The sequence below is a fragment of the Podarcis cretensis genome, assembly GCF_951804945.1.
Source record: "Podarcis cretensis genome assembly, chromosome: 5".
Classification (NCBI taxonomy): domain Eukaryota; kingdom Metazoa; phylum Chordata; class Lepidosauria; order Squamata; family Lacertidae; genus Podarcis; species Podarcis cretensis.
The window spans coordinates 48445489-48464459 of record NC_137174.1 but is presented as its reverse complement, the minus strand read 5'-3'; the positions used below and the strand labels follow the sequence as shown (position 1 = coordinate 48464459).

The 18971-nt window shown below is 43.1% G+C and overlaps 1 protein-coding gene across 2 annotated transcripts in view; it reads left to right on the top strand.

The window, feature by feature from the left end:
- Window positions 1-18971, top strand: part of GRK5 (G protein-coupled receptor kinase 5) — a 147294-nt gene that overhangs the window by 69384 nt on the left and 58939 nt on the right. For both annotated transcript variants that reach the window (XM_079976714.1, XM_079976713.1), the window contains exon 3: window positions 12415-12527. In XM_079976714.1, the coding sequence (XP_079832840.1) occupies window positions 12415-12527 (113 nt within the window). The remainder of the gene's footprint in view (window positions 1-12414; window positions 12528-18971) is intronic.

The window sequence follows — 18971 nt, the reverse complement described above, 5'->3', positions numbered from 1 at the left end:
TAACTTTACTGACACCAGAGGGTTTTTTTTATTACTGATCTACTCCTGACTCTGGCTCCTGACAGTGCCCAAATGTCAGGGCACCAGGTGGAGTATGTGACACTGGGAAGGGAGGGCTAGTTAGCACTGTTCATTCATTGCACATAACATTTTTATCTAGTCAGTTTCACATCTTAAAATTTCATGGGATGTGGGGAGTGGCAGCAATCAGGAAAAGGAAGTAAAGAGGTGTTTCTTCTCTCACTTCCTCCATTGCGTTTGTGCAGATGTCCATCTGCTGGTGCTGAATCAAGACTAGTATTGTGGTAGCTTTAAGTCATCCCTGTTGCTTCTCGGTCATTATTGTTGTTGGCTTACGTCTGTCCTGAGAGACAATGGAATGTGCCTCCAGGGGTGAAGTCAAATTGCTGGGGAATCGCAGCGCCTGCTGTGGCTGTTAACTCATAACTGCTGTGTTAGCAGCACCAAAGTGACCTCCCTGGGGCGCAAGCTTGGGCAGTATGCATGGAGGTCTTCTCAGCCTTGCTGATGTGGTCCATAGGAAAGCAGAGCAATATGTTTGGCACCAGTTTCACTGCAGGAGTTGCCAGAAGGAGGTGTTCAAGGCGTCTTTGGGACTCCACTCCGGATTTGTGTAGGGCTTCACTCCTTAGCCTTTTCTTCTCCAGAAGATGTCCAACAAGGCAGCAGATATGGTTTTCCTTGGGGTTTCCTTACAAAGCCTTTCTCACAAATAAGTATAGCCACAAGGCAGCGGAGGGCTAGGATCAGAGTTGTATATGTTGTTGTTTAGTCGTGTCCGACTCTTTGTGACGCCATGGACCAGAGCACGCCAGGCACTTCTGTCTTCCACTGCCTCCTGCAAACTCATGCTCGTAGCTTCAAGAACAGTATCCAACCATCTCGTCCTCTGATGTCCCCTTCTCCTTGTGCCCTCCATCTTTCCCAACATCAGGGTCTTTTCCAGGGAGTCTTCTCTTCTCATGAGGTGGCCAAAGTATTGGAGTCTCAGCTTCAGGATCTGTCCTTCCAGTGAGCACTCAGGGGTGATGTATATACACAGCCTTAAATTCAGCAGTGTATTTAGACTTCACCTTAAAGAAATTCACTGATTTTTCCCATGGTGGTTACTGACCCAGTTTAGAGGCATTGGGTGTTAAGTGCTGCCAAGTACCTGTATTTGCCTAATACTAATTACATAGCATTTCTTTTCAATGGTTTGTAAAATGTAGTCCTCTCGATAGGCCAGTTTCCATGGCTTTAAATAGAATACTGAGGTCAGCTCACCACTGAGTTGACTTACCCAGGGAGATGGTAGGGTTCACTGTTGACTTAATTGTTTTTGCAAGCAGTCATTTATTTGAAGCAATGGGAATTATTTTCTTTCTAGCATCCTATGCACTTTTGAGGGGTGCAGTCCCTCAGCTTTTTTACACAACGAAACAATAACTTGCAGTTTAAAGATATTTAAAATGCACTCACTAAATTCCATGGACCTGAGGTGGGATGGACAAGATTGTATATCTTATCAACAGCGGTGGAAACAGGTACTGCTGAGGAAGTTGAGAGCCAGTGTGGTCTAAGGGTTGAAGTGTCTGACTAGGACCTGGGTTCCAATCCCCACTCAAGCCATGAAGCTCCTTGGTTTACCCAGGGAAAGTCACTACAGTGGTACCTCAGGTTACATACACTTCAGGTTACATACGCTTCAGGTTACACACTCCGCTAACCCAGAAATAGTACTTCAGGTTAAGAACTTTGCTTCAGGATCAGAACAGAAATCGTGTTGAAGCAGTGTGGCGGCAGCAGGAGGCCCCATTAGCTAAAGTGGTGCTTCAGGTTAAGAACAGTTTCAGGTTAAGAATGGACCTCCGGAATGAATTAAGTCCTTAACCTGAGGTACCACTATATATCTCTCAGCTTAACCTACTTCTCAGGGTTTTTGTGGGGTTCAAATGAGGATGGGGAGAACTGTAGACCACCTTGAGCTCCATGGAGAATATAACAAATAAGTTTCACACTGCTGTCATAGTGGTGGGTTGCACTTACCAGTTACATTCAAACTGGATATTATTATGGCTTCCATAAGCCAGGCTCCAAAGAACTTCACAGCCAGTTCTCTGCACCCAAATCGAATCTGAGCTCAAGTAAAGCATCCTTTGTACCCCATGGCAACTGTTCCTTGATGTGGATGGGACTTATCAAAAGAAGTTGGTTTCATACTGTCAGAGCTGCCCAAGGTCCCAGCTCACAAAGGACCAACGCCAGGTCGTCATTATATACAAAAGTCTTTATTGAAGTTCAGTTTCCATTCCAAAGCCGTAGCGCGCAGCTCTACGTCTTAAACCTTAGACCGCCGAAGTTCCGTCTGAATCTCCTCCCCCCTGACACCAGTTTAAGATTCTCGCCCTGCTCCACCTCTTCCTCTGCTCTCTTCTCCTCTGGGTCCTCCTGTCCGCTGGGGCATTCCCCTTTCTGGACTCTTCTGACGCTGAGTCCCCTGACTCCTCCCCCTGTCTCCGCCGGGCTTTAGGACCCGGCTCCCAATCCTCGTTCTCTGCTGCCCCGCGCGCCTGTACTTTTGAATTTGGCTCTCGCGCCAACCCAGTGACCTTCCTCCTGACCGTTGCACTGCTTCTGTCACTGCTTCCCTCTTCCGGGATGCTAGCCGGACCTGACCTCCCCTCCGTTGCCTCACTCTCCGATGGAGGCGTGGTCAGCCCTGACTCCTCTTCTCTCCCTGCTGGGGGAGACGCTACCCCCGATACCTGGGACTCTTCCCCCCCACTATGCTCAGGTGGGGAAGCTGGTCCTGATCTCCAACTGCTGCTCTGGGAGTCCCTGCTGGTCCCTTGCTTCTGGAGTGTCCCCCTTGGGACCCCCCTTGCCCTGGCCACCGGCGCCCCCTTCTGTGAATCTTCCGATTCGCTGGAGAGGCTCATGGAATCTCTCGGGCCACTGTCATCTTCTCCTACGCTGCCCTCAGATTCTTCCCCTTCGCTCTCCATCTCCCCTCTTCCCTGTGCTTCTGCTCCTGAGCCCCTGACACATGCCATTAGGGTTTACTGTTCAAAGCAGGGGGAAAGTTGACATTCCACCAGGTTTGCGGAAGCCCTTTAAGATCCCTAAAGTAGCTCTTTGGATTCTGGCCACAGCATCTGTGCATGTGAGGGGGACGCTCCTGTAGGTAGAGTGAAATTAACTAGACTTTAGGCCTTTTGTGAACTGAATGCAGGATAATCTTTTGTGCTTAAACCCTATTATTATTGGAGAAATTAAACTCCCTCCCACCCTTATGCACAGACTGTTGCCACAAGCAATAACACATCTACTCACTTTGCATTTTTACCTAATTCAGTGGTAACAGAGGCAGTGTTTACTGATGCAACCAACACAATGTATAAGCTCTCTTTTTTAAAGAAAAAGGTCCATTAAGAAACTTAAAGCTGGGAAGAAAGCTGGGAAGCAGCTTTCATCTTTTAAACGTCAGGGTGGATTAGTGTATGTTCTTTCTTGGATTTACATGGAGACAATTTCAGTTCCATTTGTAATTTGCATTTGCATGAAAAAGTTGCTGTAAATTTGAGTCTGGCCTTCAAAAATAGAAGGGGGAAGTGAGGCCTAGCAACAGTATGTTTGCTTGGGAAAAAGGAAAGCATTGAGGGCATGGATTGGGGGCAGCTAACAGCCAATCCAAGCCACGCCTTCAAGGACTTTGGGACATCCCTATGGCTTGGAAAGGAAGAGCTTTGGAGGGAGTAGTAGTGCAGAGAAGGGAAGGGAAAAGCAGGGAGCAAATGTGGTGGTTGGTCTGTGGCTGTATCCTGAGCTCTGAATGAGACTCAAGTTATGACCTGACTGGACTTTTGGTCCACACTCATTCTGCTACTCTGCACATGAGTTTGCAGAATATGTGCAGTCTTGCTTTTTTTTGTTGGGGTGAGTTTTTGTTCCCTTTATTTATTTTGCACAAGAAACATATACTTTTGCAAAGTTTGGGGCTCTTCTGAGATTGTTAAAGCCTAGTTATTTTGCAGGGGTGGTGCTTCATTTGCTACATCAGCATTTGCACTCATGCCTGAACATCAAAAATAGAAGGAATGACTGGTGCTAGGCTTGAGGCCAGAAAAAGAAGGAAATTTGAATGGGGAAAACCATATGCTGGCTTAAACTGAACACAAAATGGTCCTTATAATGCACAATCATGAATTGGTTAGTTGGCCCGTGACTGAAGATGTGGCTTGAGGATTCCAGCCATAAAGCCCTTAGTCCTCATAGGATGTGTCCTTGCATTAAGTATGGATACATTTTGATCTCATTTTTTCCTGTTTTCAAAGTCCTTAAGTTTGCCAAAACTGAATGGCTGGTTCCTCCTTTGGCACAAGCTTTGGGGACAGAGTTAAAGCGAATGCCCAGAACTGGTAGCCTTCAAAATTGCCTACAAAGGGAGACAGAATAAAATTGCAGAGTTTTGAGAAACTGAAAAATAAAGTGCGAGACTGGCTCCATTATTATCAAATAATGGAGGCATACAATTTGGACAAAAAAGTTGGCTTCCAGGTGGAAAAATCAAAATTGGAAACAGAATTGTTAGACTCAAATATCAAGAATTTGTCAAGAATGTATAACTTGCTGTTGAAATGGAACACTCAGGATGAAATGGTGAAATCAGTTATGATTAAATGGGCACAAGATGTTGGACATAACATAATGATGGCTGACTGGGAACAGTTATGGACCACAGGTATGAAATTTATGGCATGTAATGCCCTAAGAGAAAACTTAATGAAAATGATTTATAGGTGGTACATGACACCAGTCAAGCTTGCAAAAATTTACCATTTGCCTGATAATAAATGTTGGAAATGTAATGAGATTGAAGGTACATTCTTTCACCTTTGGTGGACATGCCCAAGGATTAAGACATTCTGGGAGATGATTTATAACGAAATGAAAAAGGTATTCAAATATACCTTCCTGAAGAAACCAGAGGCCTTTCTCCTGGGCATGGTCGGCCAATTGGTGCCAAAGAAGGATAGAACATTTTTCATGTATGCAACAACAGCAGCAAGAATACTCATCGCGAAGTATTGGAAGACACAAGATTTACCCACCCGGGAAGAATGGCAGATGAAGTTGATGGACTATATGGAACTGGCGGAAATGACTGGCAGAATCTGAGACCAGGGAGAAGAGTCGGTGGAAGAAGACTGGAAAAAGTTTAAAGATTATTTACGGAAATACTGCAAAATTAATGAATGTTAGAAAAATGTTGGAATGAAGTTATATGGCTTTAGTAGAAATGTTATAAGGAATTAAGTATAAATAAATAGAGTATCAAAGGAAAAAATAAGGTTAGAATGTGTTAAGATAATTATAGGATAGAAAACAGAGAAAGATGGAAAGGAATTGCTGAAACAGTTAATAGAAGTGGAATACAAAAAGGGAGGTGTGAGGAGGTCGTGGAAATAAGTGAATGAAAGATATGATACTGAAACTATTTGATGTGTTTTAAATTGTTTTTGTTTGTTTGTTTTGTTAGTTTAAATGTGTTGGTGTTGTGTAGTGTTTTTGTGTTGTATTGTATTGTTTTTATTTTTTGTAGTGTTTAAATTATTAATAAATATTATTTTTTAAAAAAAACAAAATTGCCTACAAAGTGCCCCTTAATGGTTTAGTCTAATGTGTTTATACCAAGCCAATTTTGTTTTGTACTCTTAGCATAACTAGGTTCTTTCTGAAGTAACTTTTTTTTTGTCTGTCCAGATATATTTCTTTGATGCTTTGTATTTCACTTTTCAATAGAGTGATCTTCAATGAGACTTGCAACAGATTGCAGTAATGCAAAGACAAAGCCCTACACACACAGCCCAGCCCAGCATTCCTTAGTCCTTTGGTGGATGTGGCCAGAGTGTTCTTCCTCCCCTGGCTCTGCAGCTCCTGGACAGTTGAGCAAAGTGTTTTTCTGTCTGGCAGGGAGATGTAGTAGGCTGAGTGTCAGAGGGGAAGGGGGGGCAGAGCATACAGAGCAGTCAACTAAAATCCAGCAATGTGTTGCTTTGTGAAAAGTTAAGGTAAAAAAGTAAAGTTAGGATGATAAAGAAATAATATTCAGAAAAACATTTATGCACACAGTGCAACTCTGTACATATCTACTCATAAGTAAGTTTGACTTTGCTCCTTGGAACTTACTACCAGACTTGCAACCTTGTATGCGTTGCAATTGGGATCGCTGTGGGTTAAACCACAGAGCCTAGGACCTGCCGATCAGAAGGTCGGCGGTTCGAATCCCCGTGACGGGGTGAGCTCCCGTTGCTCGGTCCCAGCTCCTGCCAACCTAGCAGTTCAAAAGCACGTCAAAGTGCAAGTAGATAAATAGGTACTGCTCCAGCGGGAAGGTAAACGGCGTTTCCGTGTGCTGCTCTGGTTCACCAGAAGCGGCTTAGTCATGTGGCCACATGATCTGGAAGCTGTACATTCTTTCACTCAGATAATTCTGGGCACAGCAGTTTGTTAAAGGTAGCTGGGAATTTTAACTCTGTGAGATGTACACTACAATGCTCAGAATTCTTTGAGAGAAAGAATGTGTTTTGAATGTGCTTTAAAAGTATAGTGTGTACATAGCCGCTATAATCCATGGTTTAGATGCACCTGTGTTGTTGCGTGAGCAGAAGGCAAAGTTCCCAGTTTTTGCCAGTCCCCTTCCCCCTTTTCCCACTGCATCCCTGCCCTCCTTTTTATGCCATACTGGAGGGTCCCCCAGTCTTAAGGAGTGGAATATGAAGCTACGGTGGAAAGGGGAGATATGAAAGCCTCATTCAACAGGCAGCACGATCCAAGCCTGTGCTCATTTTCTAAAATAAGGAAAGTTGAATTTATACGGGGTCCTGTCTCTGTATAAAGTTTCTCCAATCCGGCAGGATGTGTCCTCTTCTCTAGCAGTTGTCCCTACAACTGTTATGTCCACTGCATCATTTGCAAACATATGGTTTCACTTCCAACTATTTAACATTTCCATTTCCTCAGGAAATCATTCTCCACATTTGTTAAACTTTTGAATCAGAACTGCTGTTTTTATTGGCATCTATACAGAGAACGATATAATTGACTCTTAAAGCAGGTTTCTGACTCTCCAGTTGTCCATTTGCGCGCTCGGTTTTTTCCTTTTCCTTTGAGACTGGTAAAATGGGAGAGGAAGAGTGTGAAAAATTTGGTCATAGTTCATGACGCCTTGGATTGTGATGTAAAAATACTCCCCCGAAAGGAAGGTACCAAATACAAGTGCCAGGGGAGGAGAGGAAAGATGCTTCTGATGCACAGAAATATTTCTCCCAAGTGTTTTCATTGTCTTCAAAGAACTGAAGTTGGGGGACAAAGTTTTGAGTTAGCTATGCCTAAGAGTTCCCCAAGGAAGATACTTGAAATGCAGTGGACTCGAAAAATAAATAAAATATGCACTTGGAGACTCCCCCCCCCTTTCTTCTTCATCTTGGATGTGCCACTAAAAAATTGTCTGTGAATTTGTGTTTACTTAATACACAAAAATGTGCTTTCAGTTAATCAATAAGGTATGTGTATCTACACGAATGCAGTTCCTCAGTCCTCCAGGACTGAATCTTAGAAGCTATTTTTTGCCACTTAAAGGGGAATAATAATTTCATTTATTATTTTAGCAGCAAGTTCATCCTGTTCTCATAGACTAAAGTTGCTAAGGACTTGATGACTTAGAGCTATTGTACATGTTCTTGCATTCATCCTGGTTTAATTTTTGGCCTGACACTTTCTTATAGGAGCAAAAAAAAGGGGGGGGCTCTGTTTTGGCCATAATTTGACTTATTATTTTTTTTTAATGTTACTGTTCAAAAAATGGGCAATCATAGCAGAGGGAGATGGAAAGATTATCCTCCCACTTTTATATGTGGGATATGACTGGAGCCGGTACATGGAGACTTCTATCCATGGGGTTATCTCGATTTAGCTTGAGCCAAGCATTTTCAATACACATCGTCTTTATCCAATTGTATTCTGCATCAAAAAACCCAGTATGTCAATGAAGCACAGCTGATGGGATGAAGAGTGTTGTACACAGGAGCTGAGTATACATTAGGACCACAATCTAATGAACCCCTTATAATTTCTTTTTCTTTTTTTTAATCACACGCACAGGGAGGGAGATTTGAGCAGTTTAATTTTGATTATTCATTTTCAAAAAAAGGTTACACAAGATGATGCAAAACAGAGTGTTTTTTATTTTTTAAAAATCATTTTCAAAAAATGGTTATAGATTCTGCAGTGTTTTCAAACAGGAATTCCTTTGGATTCCTTCAGCCCTTGAGTGATTTCCCATTTCTCCCAGAGCACCTGGGATTGTACTCTGAATCCTGTGGTCCATGGAACCACACGAGAGTGATACATACCTGCCTGCTATTTGCTGTATTCCATACCAATCCCTCTAAAGGGCTAAGAGCTAGCAGCAGTACTGCTTTAGGGCAGGCACGCTCTGTACTATTGTGGAATCTGAATAAAATGTGTAAGTGCCTACCTCTTTATGCTCAGGCTGTGCCAATCAAAAGCAATACTGCATGAGTTTTGTGTAGACAGAGCTAACCATTTGTCTATTTGGGTAGTCAAAAGCAAATGTGCTCTGTCATTTTTCTGGGCTCCTCCTAATGTTACATGCCCAGCTAGCAGAAACAAAAGAATAAAAATCAGAAGATGACTGAAGATTATTATTGTTGTTGTTGTTATATCACAATTGTCAGATGAGAGTATGGGATAAGACCTGGACCATCAAGACGCCTGTAGTGTTTCACACATATCATGGTCACACCCTGACCATTTTTATAATATAATAGTTTGTGTCTTTGATTATCTTTCTGGATACTTGTTTTGTATGGAGAGACGGTAGGCAGTATCATAAATATTCATGAGCCTTGGCATCTTATTACCCTATTTATTCCAGGCATCTGATAGTTCATGGTTCAGAGAGAAGAATCTATTTGCTGGATCACATACAAATGAATAAAAGCCACTTGGACATCCTCTCTGCGTACCCCTCCCTCAATTCTTGCACAACACACAGGAGCCGCAGCGAGCCGAAGGCTGATGATGTGGAAAGCCCTGTATGATTATGTTGGGGGCCAGGGAGGGCTCAGTATGGGAATAGGATTGCTCCATAACCAAGGGGAGAATTTTTGTTGGACCAACGAAGCCTTTGACTGAATTCTTAGATCTGGCACATTTCCCTAAAATGTCCTGTGAAGCTGTTGTGTAATCAGAAGTACATGATGCAAAGATATGAGGTGGCTTTGTGGGGAAATTTTGCAAGGACTTCCCCCCAGGGAATGTGGGCTGGGGAAGGGGTGCTTTTGCCCTCATTCCCTTTAGGAGACTGGGTCATGAAGTCGTAACCAGGTCCACCTGAGGTGTCTAAAATTACCAATGAGATGTGGGTTCATTCATGCAGGCTTACTCTAACCAATCCTCCTTGGTTTACCAAGTTGAGGAGACTTTGTTTTCCTGGTGGTTTCACTGACCTCCAGAGTCACCACTATTGGGGCCTGGTAACATACCCTCCAGGGACGCAGGTGGCGCTGTGGGTTAAAGCCTCAGCGCCTAGGACTTGCCGATCGAAAGGTCGGCGGTTCGAATCCCTGCGGCGGGGTGCGCTCCCGCTGCTCGGTCCCAGCGCCTGCCAACCTAGCAGTTCGAAAGCACCTCCGGGTGCAAGTAGATAAATAGGGTCCGCTTACCAGCGGGAAGGTAAACGGCGTTTCCGTGTGCGGCTCTGGCTCGCCAGAGCAGCGATGTCACGCTGGCCACGTGACCCGGAAGTGTCTCCGGACAGCGCTGGCCCCTGGCCTCTTAAGTGAGATGGGCGCACAACCCCAGAGTCTGTCAAGACTGGCCCGTATGGGCAGGGGTACCTTTACCTTTTAACATACCCTCCAATATTTCCATAATGATAATTTTGTTGTTTATACTCCACACATCTTACTGGGTTGCCCCAGCCACTCTGGCCAGCTTCCAACATATATAAAAACATAATAAAACATTAAACATTTTTTAAAAACCTTCCATATAGAGAATTGCCTTCAGACTGCTCGTGGGGCAGATAATTCCATACCCTCCAATATATTTCCAATGAAAATAGGGACATCCTAAGGAAAAGTGGGACATTCCAGGATCAAATCAGAAACCGGGACAGCTTCTCTAAATCAGGGACATCTCCGGAAAATAGGAAGGACACTTGGAAGGTCTGTGGTAATTCTTCCAGAGTCATCTCAGCACATCCTTTGGGTCAGGGGTGGGCAGAAGATAGAGCCAGATCTACTGGTAGGTCTCTAAGTGATTCGCGGTATATCATCAAGGAGTTTGACTCCCAGTTGTTTAACAGTAGCAACAAGGTGGGGGGGGGGAAAAGGTTTTTCCGTTTAAATTAGATTGCTGAGCTGAAGAAACCTTAGGGCAACTGTGAGCTCAATTCAGGTAGTGAGAACAAATTCCTGTGCTGTGTCCAGAAGCACACTACTCCTTAATTCTAAGAGTACATTGTCTCCACTCCACCATTTTTGCATCCCACAAGCCTGACGTCTTCCCACCCTTGCCTCAGGTGTGTGGGCAATGAGAAACAAAGAGCAACATCATTACGACGCCAATTTTTCGATCCAGGAAGTGTTCATCTAAACAAGGCAGGCAGCCGCAGGAGATGCGGTTTCCTAATCCTTGGCTCCGTAGCAGGACATCCACACCAAACAAAATTGTGGGGAGGAAGTTTGACAATCATTAGTTATGGGCATTGCAGACCAACGAATGTAAAGAAATAAAACTAGTGGCCATTCGTTCAGCTAATGTGTCTTGTGCCGTTATTCCTGGGTAAAGGGAGTGATGGAGGATGAGCTTGGCTGCAACATGAAAAAGGTCTGAAAAGAATGTGGGGAATTAGTGGAGCCACTCAGATGAAGGAACATTGAGGATTTTTTTTGTAAGGCTGCCAAACTTTGGGGCAATGATCAAGCTTCTTGGAACCTCTGTATTTTTTAAATTTCATAGGTAGCCCAGCTTGATCAGGTATTGCAGAAAAGGGAAGGTACCCTAGCAATCTCGACAGGCAACAGCTTGCCGCTTAAATAGACCTGTGTACGAATAAGCAACAGCCAGCAAACGTCATGGTCTTAATCTCGAGCAATTCAAGACATGCCATAAATTTTCCTAAAGTTGGAAAAGAATAGGATTTTAATCTGGACGAGCTGTTGCATTTTTCTGTAATAGGTTAAATGAAGGCAGCTTGTCTGCTTCACAGCATCATCATGCCTTAAGATAAGGAGTGGTTTGTTGCAGCAGCAATAGAAATTGTCATATGGCGCTGAGAAAAGTCAGGGCAAGAATGCTGAAGAAAACACAGCCTGTGGTTTCGTACTTTGTGAGCTGTTTTGCTGTTTTTAAGCCATAAATATTTCTTTAGCAAGGCCAGTGCTATGGCACGTGCTGCGGTATCCTACTCCTGAATTTACAGTCATAACAGCCTCATGCACCAGCTGGTTTTATATTTGTGCCAAGCTAATTCCAGATTTTTTTTCCATATCTACACACACACCAAGTTTGAGTTTATTTTATGTAAATAATAGCTATGTTTCTGTTCAGAAAATGATCCTAGCTGGGGGAGATGGAACAAATAGCCTTCCACCTTTATATGGGGGATATGAGTGACCTCAATCCATGTGATATCTCATTAAGTGAACATGGAACGAGCATTCTGGCAGATACGTGTACCCTTTGTGCCCTTGTCTTCTATGGCAGTATCCCAGTCTAGTAGTGGAGCAAAGATGGCGGGATGTGGAGTGTTAGGGACTGGGTGGGTCAGCAGCCCCTGCACTCAGGGAACAGGAGCACCACAGATATGCCCCATATTTGGTTTCCAGCTTGGTAGTCTGGACTCACATGAACAGTCCCAACAGTCAACTCTCTGAGCAGAAGTAAGAGCAATGGGACGGGGTGAGGAGTAATTTCTTCTGCGTTTACCAGTCGTGGGAAGGGCAAGGGGCTCAGAAAGGCACTGGAGGTCCCTGATAGAGTGTTATCTTGCTCACATTCCCCTATCTTGTTTCGGGGATTTCAGCAGGCCGCATCCCTGAAAGCGAGAGAGAAATCTTGACTTCATAAAGATGCTGGTACAATCAATTTCTCTGCTTCCACGTCACAACTGCACATAACTTTCTTTGGCTACAGCCTTTGTCCCTGTGAATTGTTTGTGTGTGTGCGTCATTTTGTATTGCTTGTGCAGAATGTGTGTGTGTGTGTGTGTGTTTTATGATCCTTAAGGAAAAGAAAACATGGACACAATGTAACCAGACCAAAATGCATTAAAAAGTACCTCAGTTTTTCACCTTACCTCCTCCTCTTTATTTCCTCTAGAGAGAGATTACTACAGTTTATGTGACAAGCAGCCAATAGGAAGACTTCTCTTTCGGCAGTTCTGTGAGACTCGCCCGGAGCTTGAGTGCTGTATTAGATTTCTTGACTCAGTGGTAAGTTGCTTCTTATGACTGTTGCAAAAGTTTATTGCACCTTCTTCCATGGTAAAATAAAGATGGAATTGGCCCCTGCATGCAGGTGCAAAGAATGAAACCTTGCTTTCTGGAGGATAACGTACCCTGGACATGTCCCTGGGCCTTTTTAAAATTTTTGTTGCAGACTATGCTTCTTGCAGTTCATGGCCTTTGTGGCCCCATGTTCACATCCATGCCCCAGGCCATGTGTGTGTGTGTGCATTTGTGTGTCCAGGGGTCATCAGTCAGTAGTGGAATACATGTTTTTCATGAAGAAGGTGCAGGGTTCAATCCCTGGCACATCTTGTTAAAATCGGGCTACCTGGAGCATTCCTCTTTGGGAGTGGGGATATGCTGCAACATTGTGTTGCAGGCCCCACTTCTTTGTACAAAATTTGCAATCACCTGAGAAACTGATTGCCTACTTTCCTTACCTTTAAAAAAAAATAGCCAACAAGAAAAAACTGTGTGTGTTCAAAGTTTGGATTTGTTTATGCCTGACATGTCTAGACCCTGTAACTGAGATTTGTGCTGTTTCAAGTAGAATTTACGAGTCATAAAAAGACCATGTTGTTTTTCAGATGCTAGTCGACAGAAGCCTAGCAGGATCAACTTTAATAGCTGAGGCCAAAACAGTGATTACAGCCACACCATACCTTTAAAGCACATGGCTCCCCCTTTCCCCAAATTCTGGGAACTGGTTTAGCTTTGCAGAGCTAAAATTCCTAGCACCTTTAACAAACTGCAGTTCCCAGGATTGGGGGTGGGGGGTGGGGAGAGGAAGGCATGTGCTCTAACTGTATGGTGTGGATGTGACCAGCAACTGTGGTGCAAAACCACAAGGCCACTTTAGTGCCCCCCTCCCCCCTTTCCAGGTTATTCCATGCAACATAGAACACCATGAGGGAAAGTCACTGCCTGGAAAAGCTGTTAAAACTCTGGAGCAATCCTAGCTATATTTATCGTAGACATGGTTCTTTCACATTTTAGGTCACAGAGATTTTGGGGAAGATTGTTTGGGAGTTTGGGGAGATTGTTGTGTGAAATGTGTTTGCTCATTGCGCTCTTCTCCAAAATACCACATTTTTCCGTTTATAACAAGACCCCTATTTTTTGGGACTTAAAATTGAGGAAATGGGGGGAGATTGCTCACCCGCCGCTGCCAATTGCACACATCCACGAAGCCACCAATCATCTGCCTGCTCGCTGCCAGCAGCCAACAATTGCACACCCAATTGCGACAACAGCCAATCACAAGCAGAACTTGCCGCAACGAACATTCAAACCCCCCCCCCAAATGCTGCTGGCAATCTCCTGCTCGCGGCAGCCACCAATCGTCCATCCCATCTCAGCACTATCTGTGTATACAGCAGTACCTCAGGTTAAGTACTTAATTCGTTCCGGAGGTCCGTTCTTAACCTGAAACTGTTCTTAACCTGAAGCACCACTTTAGCTAATGGGGCCTCCTGCTGCTGCCGCGCCACCGGAGTCCGATTTCTGTTCTTATCCTGAAGCAAAGTTCTTAACCTGAAGCACTATTTCTGGGTTAGCGGAGTCTGTAACCTGAAGCGTATGCAACCTGAAGCGTATGTAACCCGAGGTACCACTGTAAGACAACCCCAATTTTTTTAGCATTATTTTTTAATAAAAAGATCTCGTCTTATACACAGGAAAATACGATACATGCTGCTCAACCAAGAAAGTTTCTTTGTTGCAGGAACTGCCCTGTTATTTATTTATTTTTTGCCTCTGGGAATCAGCTCCACCCGTGTGTGTGTTTATGAGAGAAACCTGCATCTGCAAAAGACTACTGCGAATTTTTGAGCTCCTGCAGATCACTGGATTAGGGTGCCAATCAACTGAATTCAGCAAAGCCAATGCCATAATTTAAACAATATATCCTTCATTATTTAGTTGTTTTTATGATACATGTCACGGGTAGGATAAATGATCTGGTGGGGTGGAGGGGGAGGCACAATTTTCTGCAGGGAAATCAAATGCAGTCTAATTGTAAAGGTTCCAGTCCACAGAATTTACATTCCAATACTGTAGTGTAAAACAGCCAGGTGCCAGCATAGCATCTGTCATGAATAAGCTCTGAAAAGCTGTTTTGACAGGTTTGTAGGTTAGTTGGGCTGTTTCCATGTTGAATTTCAGAAGCTGATTGTGGTTTTTACATTGGATATTCATGGAGCAAAATGAATGCAAATAAAATATTCTTTCTGATGAATTGCATGAGTGCATTCTTCCAGATAAAATGTTTTCATCTTCCAATGTGGCCTAGCTTGATTAATCCCCCCCACCCGCCCCAAAAGAAAACACATAATATGAAAATGTCTCGGTTTTGCTGCATTTGCCATACACACCATCCTTCCTTCCTAACCCATGAATAATGTTCATAGCATATTTCCCGAGATTATTCCCTTTTAGTTACTTTTGCAGTGGCTAGATTGCAGATTTGTGGGGAGGCAGGTGGTACTCTGAATTTTGTTACCAATAAAACCAGATCATACAATTTGGACTTTTGAATTTGGTCAGATTTTATTTAAAATACCTTTAAAGCAAAAATATGAAGGTGCTTCCTATCTCTCCCCGCCCCTCTTTTTAAGACTAAAAAGTAGAGTGAAGTCTCCCCGCCTTGAGTCCTGGTAGTTAGCAAAGTTCTTTTTCATAATAACTATCAACTATCAAACCAGGAATCTTCTGCATGCAAAAGAGATGCTCTTACCACTGAGCCACAGTCCTCCCCCTAAAGCTGAGTTTCCTCAAGGATGACTGTTGCAAAACATGGACACAATTCGCAAGGGAATTCTCCTGTGCTGTTTTCCATTGGCGAGAATGGGCAGGAGGGTTTCCTGTGGATTGTGTCCTTTTTCTTACCCTGATTGCAAAGAGCAGTTCTTAAAGCAGCTCCATGAAGGAACATAATCATCTTTAACACTTTAGGAAATTGAAAGAAAAACCAATGGTAAATGGATTTTCTTTTGCCCCTAAGTGGCATAGTAGGTTTTTTACTCTGGCAGTATAATCCTATACATATTTGCTCAGAAGCAAGTCCCATTATGTTCATTGGGGCTTACTTCCAGGTGAGTGAATATTGGGCTGCAGCATAAATGTCGTGGAACAGAAGCCATGAGCAGTCCTTTAGAGACAATTCAGACAACGCCTCAGTCAGCAGTAATTTGATTTCTGGACCATTGACTCTGACCTATTTTTTAGTTATCCTTTTTCTGGCTGGGGGAGTGGGGGAATCACCTTCATACCCAATTTAAAAGACCCCCCCCCATTGTTCTTAACTAAAAGTCAGCATTGATTTGTGTTACATAGCAATGAACAGTGTCGTCTTGCGGTTGCCACCACTGATGTGATTTGAACTGGCTTTAGGAGAAAGCTCTTTGATAGAAAATCTAATTTTTGTTATTTAAATACCCTACTCAGATCAGAAAACCAGTCAGTGCTCCCCCCCCCCCAATCTACTTTTGGAAGGTTGGCTGAACAGTTGACACACAAATCTTAAATGGCAATTTCTGAATTAAACCTTTTGCCCATTTCACACTCTAGAAGCCTAAGATTTATGGTCAGTTGACCTTGTCTGGAGGCCAAGCCTTGCATCTTGACGCGTTCATCCTTGCTGTTCCCCTGGGCTGCCTAATCACTTGCAACTGACAGTCACTTCCCCCTTCCCCTCCAAAAGTGGAAGAACTGTTAGCATTTTAAGGGGAGCTTTTCAGTTTTCCACCAAAGTTCTCAGCTAGGTTGGTCTTTATCGTCCTTGGCTCTCTCATCTTAGTGATGCAGGAATCCAGAGAAGATGCTACTCTTCCCTGATGGTTAAGGGCAAGCTTCCTCAACCTCGACCCTCCAGATGTTGTTGGCCTACAACTCCCATGATCCCTAGCTAGCAGGACCAGTGGTCAGGGATGATGGGAATTGTAGTCTCAAAACATCTGGAGGGCCGAGGTTGAGGAAGCCTGGTTAAGGGCTATTGTTGCCTAGCAGGCATCTGTAACACCCAATTCTTAATACAGGATACCCACAAATTTAGATAGACCCAGTGCTTTTTCTCTGGGGGTACACGGGATATGCATACCCCATATGGACCTTTGTACTTTGTACTTTTGTCCATTTACTGTATTTGTTTCCCCCCAATTTGAACTATAAAATGGTGGTTTTCTTGAGTCAGAATGAGAGCACCCCTAAACATTTTTAAGGGGGGGAAATCACTGGATAGATCCAACAAGCTCCTTCCTTCCTTAACATTTTAAGACCACTATTTTTTTCCTGATTAGTGTCCATGAACAAAATAGCTGAGGGGAAGGGCTGCCAATCACAAATTTGCTACCAGTTTCTGTTGCCAGTCTCCAAAATTGCCCAACCAGTTCTCTGCAAATGGGATGGTGAAAATGAGACTGGGCTGAGGGGAGGGAGAATTTCAGCTCGTTTATCTGTGAAATGGGTAGATGTTTTCCATTTATTTAGAAAAATTCTAGGCGGCGTGACACTAAAAAAAACCCAATCCATGTACAATATACAGTTAAGCACAGCAAAAGAACATGATATAAAATCATGATTTTAGATCATTTAACATGAGAATAGTTTGTATATGCTTAATGATCCACCATATACTGAATATACAAACTATTCTCATGTTAAATTACCTAAAATCATGATTTTATATCATGTTCTTTTGCTGTATCATATTCCCATACGCAATGATTTTGGCACTGCTGTAGTTTGGGTTGTCTCATTGCGTATGGGAATATGATACCAAGTATGGATGGTTTCGCTTGTTGGCAGGGAACTTCTGCAAACATACTGCAGCTGTGCATTTTAGGTGAACAGAATAAAAACTGTTTTCTGGTTTTATTTCTGCGCAAACTGTGGTCAATGCAGGAAACCACAGGCCTATCACTTTTGTGCTATAGAATTTCTTCTACCTTTCTCAGCTCATATCACATTATCTTTTGGGCCTTGATCAACTCCACCCATCTTATCTCTTCATAGGCCTCACACTCGTCTACTCTGTGTTTACCTGCATGCCAGTTATTAGCTTTAAAAGCTGTGTATTTAGATCTTGTTTTAGTAAGGATTTTTTAGTGTGCTGAGGTAATAAGTACCATGTGTGTATTTTTAATTGGCTTTACGAGTCATCTTTAACCTTTTTAGCTCAGTTTACAACCCAACCTTTATTTTTATTTTATTTTACATTCTAAATGTATACCCAGCCCTGTCAGCTTGAGCTCTCTGGGCAGTTTACGGTCAAGTCTTGAAAACACGTTAAGAATGTTTATTCAGAAGGAAAGTCTCACAGAGTTTAGCAGGATTTACTTCCTGGTAAGCAGGATTGCAATCCAAGAACTTAATCTCCAATCACACTTCAGCCTTTATGCTTGAATGAAAATGAAATCGGCAAAAATAAAATTAGTAGTTTAAGCTGACCTTAAATTTAATTAGGCTTAAGAGCTTCAAAGTAGAGCTCCATAGCTAGTTCTCTTAGGACTACTAAATCTCTTTTCAAAAAACTTAGAAGAAGAAAAAACCTCCTTCATTGTTGGCTACCAATGATAATGGAGGGTTCAAAACTTTCAGTTGTTTTTTTTTATGGGCTCCCCATTTTTGCCACCTGTGAGAATGATGGTGAAAATGGGGGAAGGGTAAGTTATAGCAGCATCTTATCTCAGTTATATCTTTCTTTTAATAATAATACCTGTGATTAACTTCCAAAATACAAAGGAATTAATTGTAAAATAAAGGTTTGGCTCCCAGTATGTTTCTGAGCACAATTCAAAGTGTTGGTGCTGACCTTTAAAGCCCTAAATGGCCATGGCCCTGTATATCTGAAGGAGCGTCTCCACCCCCATCACGCAGCCTGAGGTCCTCCTCTGAGGGTCTTCTGCTGGTTCCCTCACTGCGAGAAGTGACTGCGAGAAGTTGCAGGGAACCAGACAGAGGGCTTTTTTGGTAGTGGCGCCCTCCCTGTGGAACACACTCCCTTCAGTTGTCAACGAGATAAAGAATTACACAACTTTTAGAAGACACCTGCCCAGAGTGGTTGGGGAAACCCAGCTGGATGACTGGAGTATAAATAACAAAATCATCATCATCAAAATCTTACCTCCTCTGATAGAAGTCTGAGAACTGGTCCACATGTTCTGGTTCTCTTGCGAGAGTCTCTTTAAGGCAGCTTATAAAATATTGTGTGGATTGTCTCCATTAGCTCAGTCTATTTATTTACTTTCATTTAAATATTTGTGTGCCACACTTTCATATAAACTAGAAAACCTAGAAATGCAATGTTGTAGTGAAAACAAATTTAAAACGTCACAGTTTGCATGTGAGTGCAGAGATCACTCCTGCTTTGCTGCTTCCCTAGCACAAGCCACAAACCTTGGTGTTGCATTTGTTTGGAGCAAAAGAAAATGC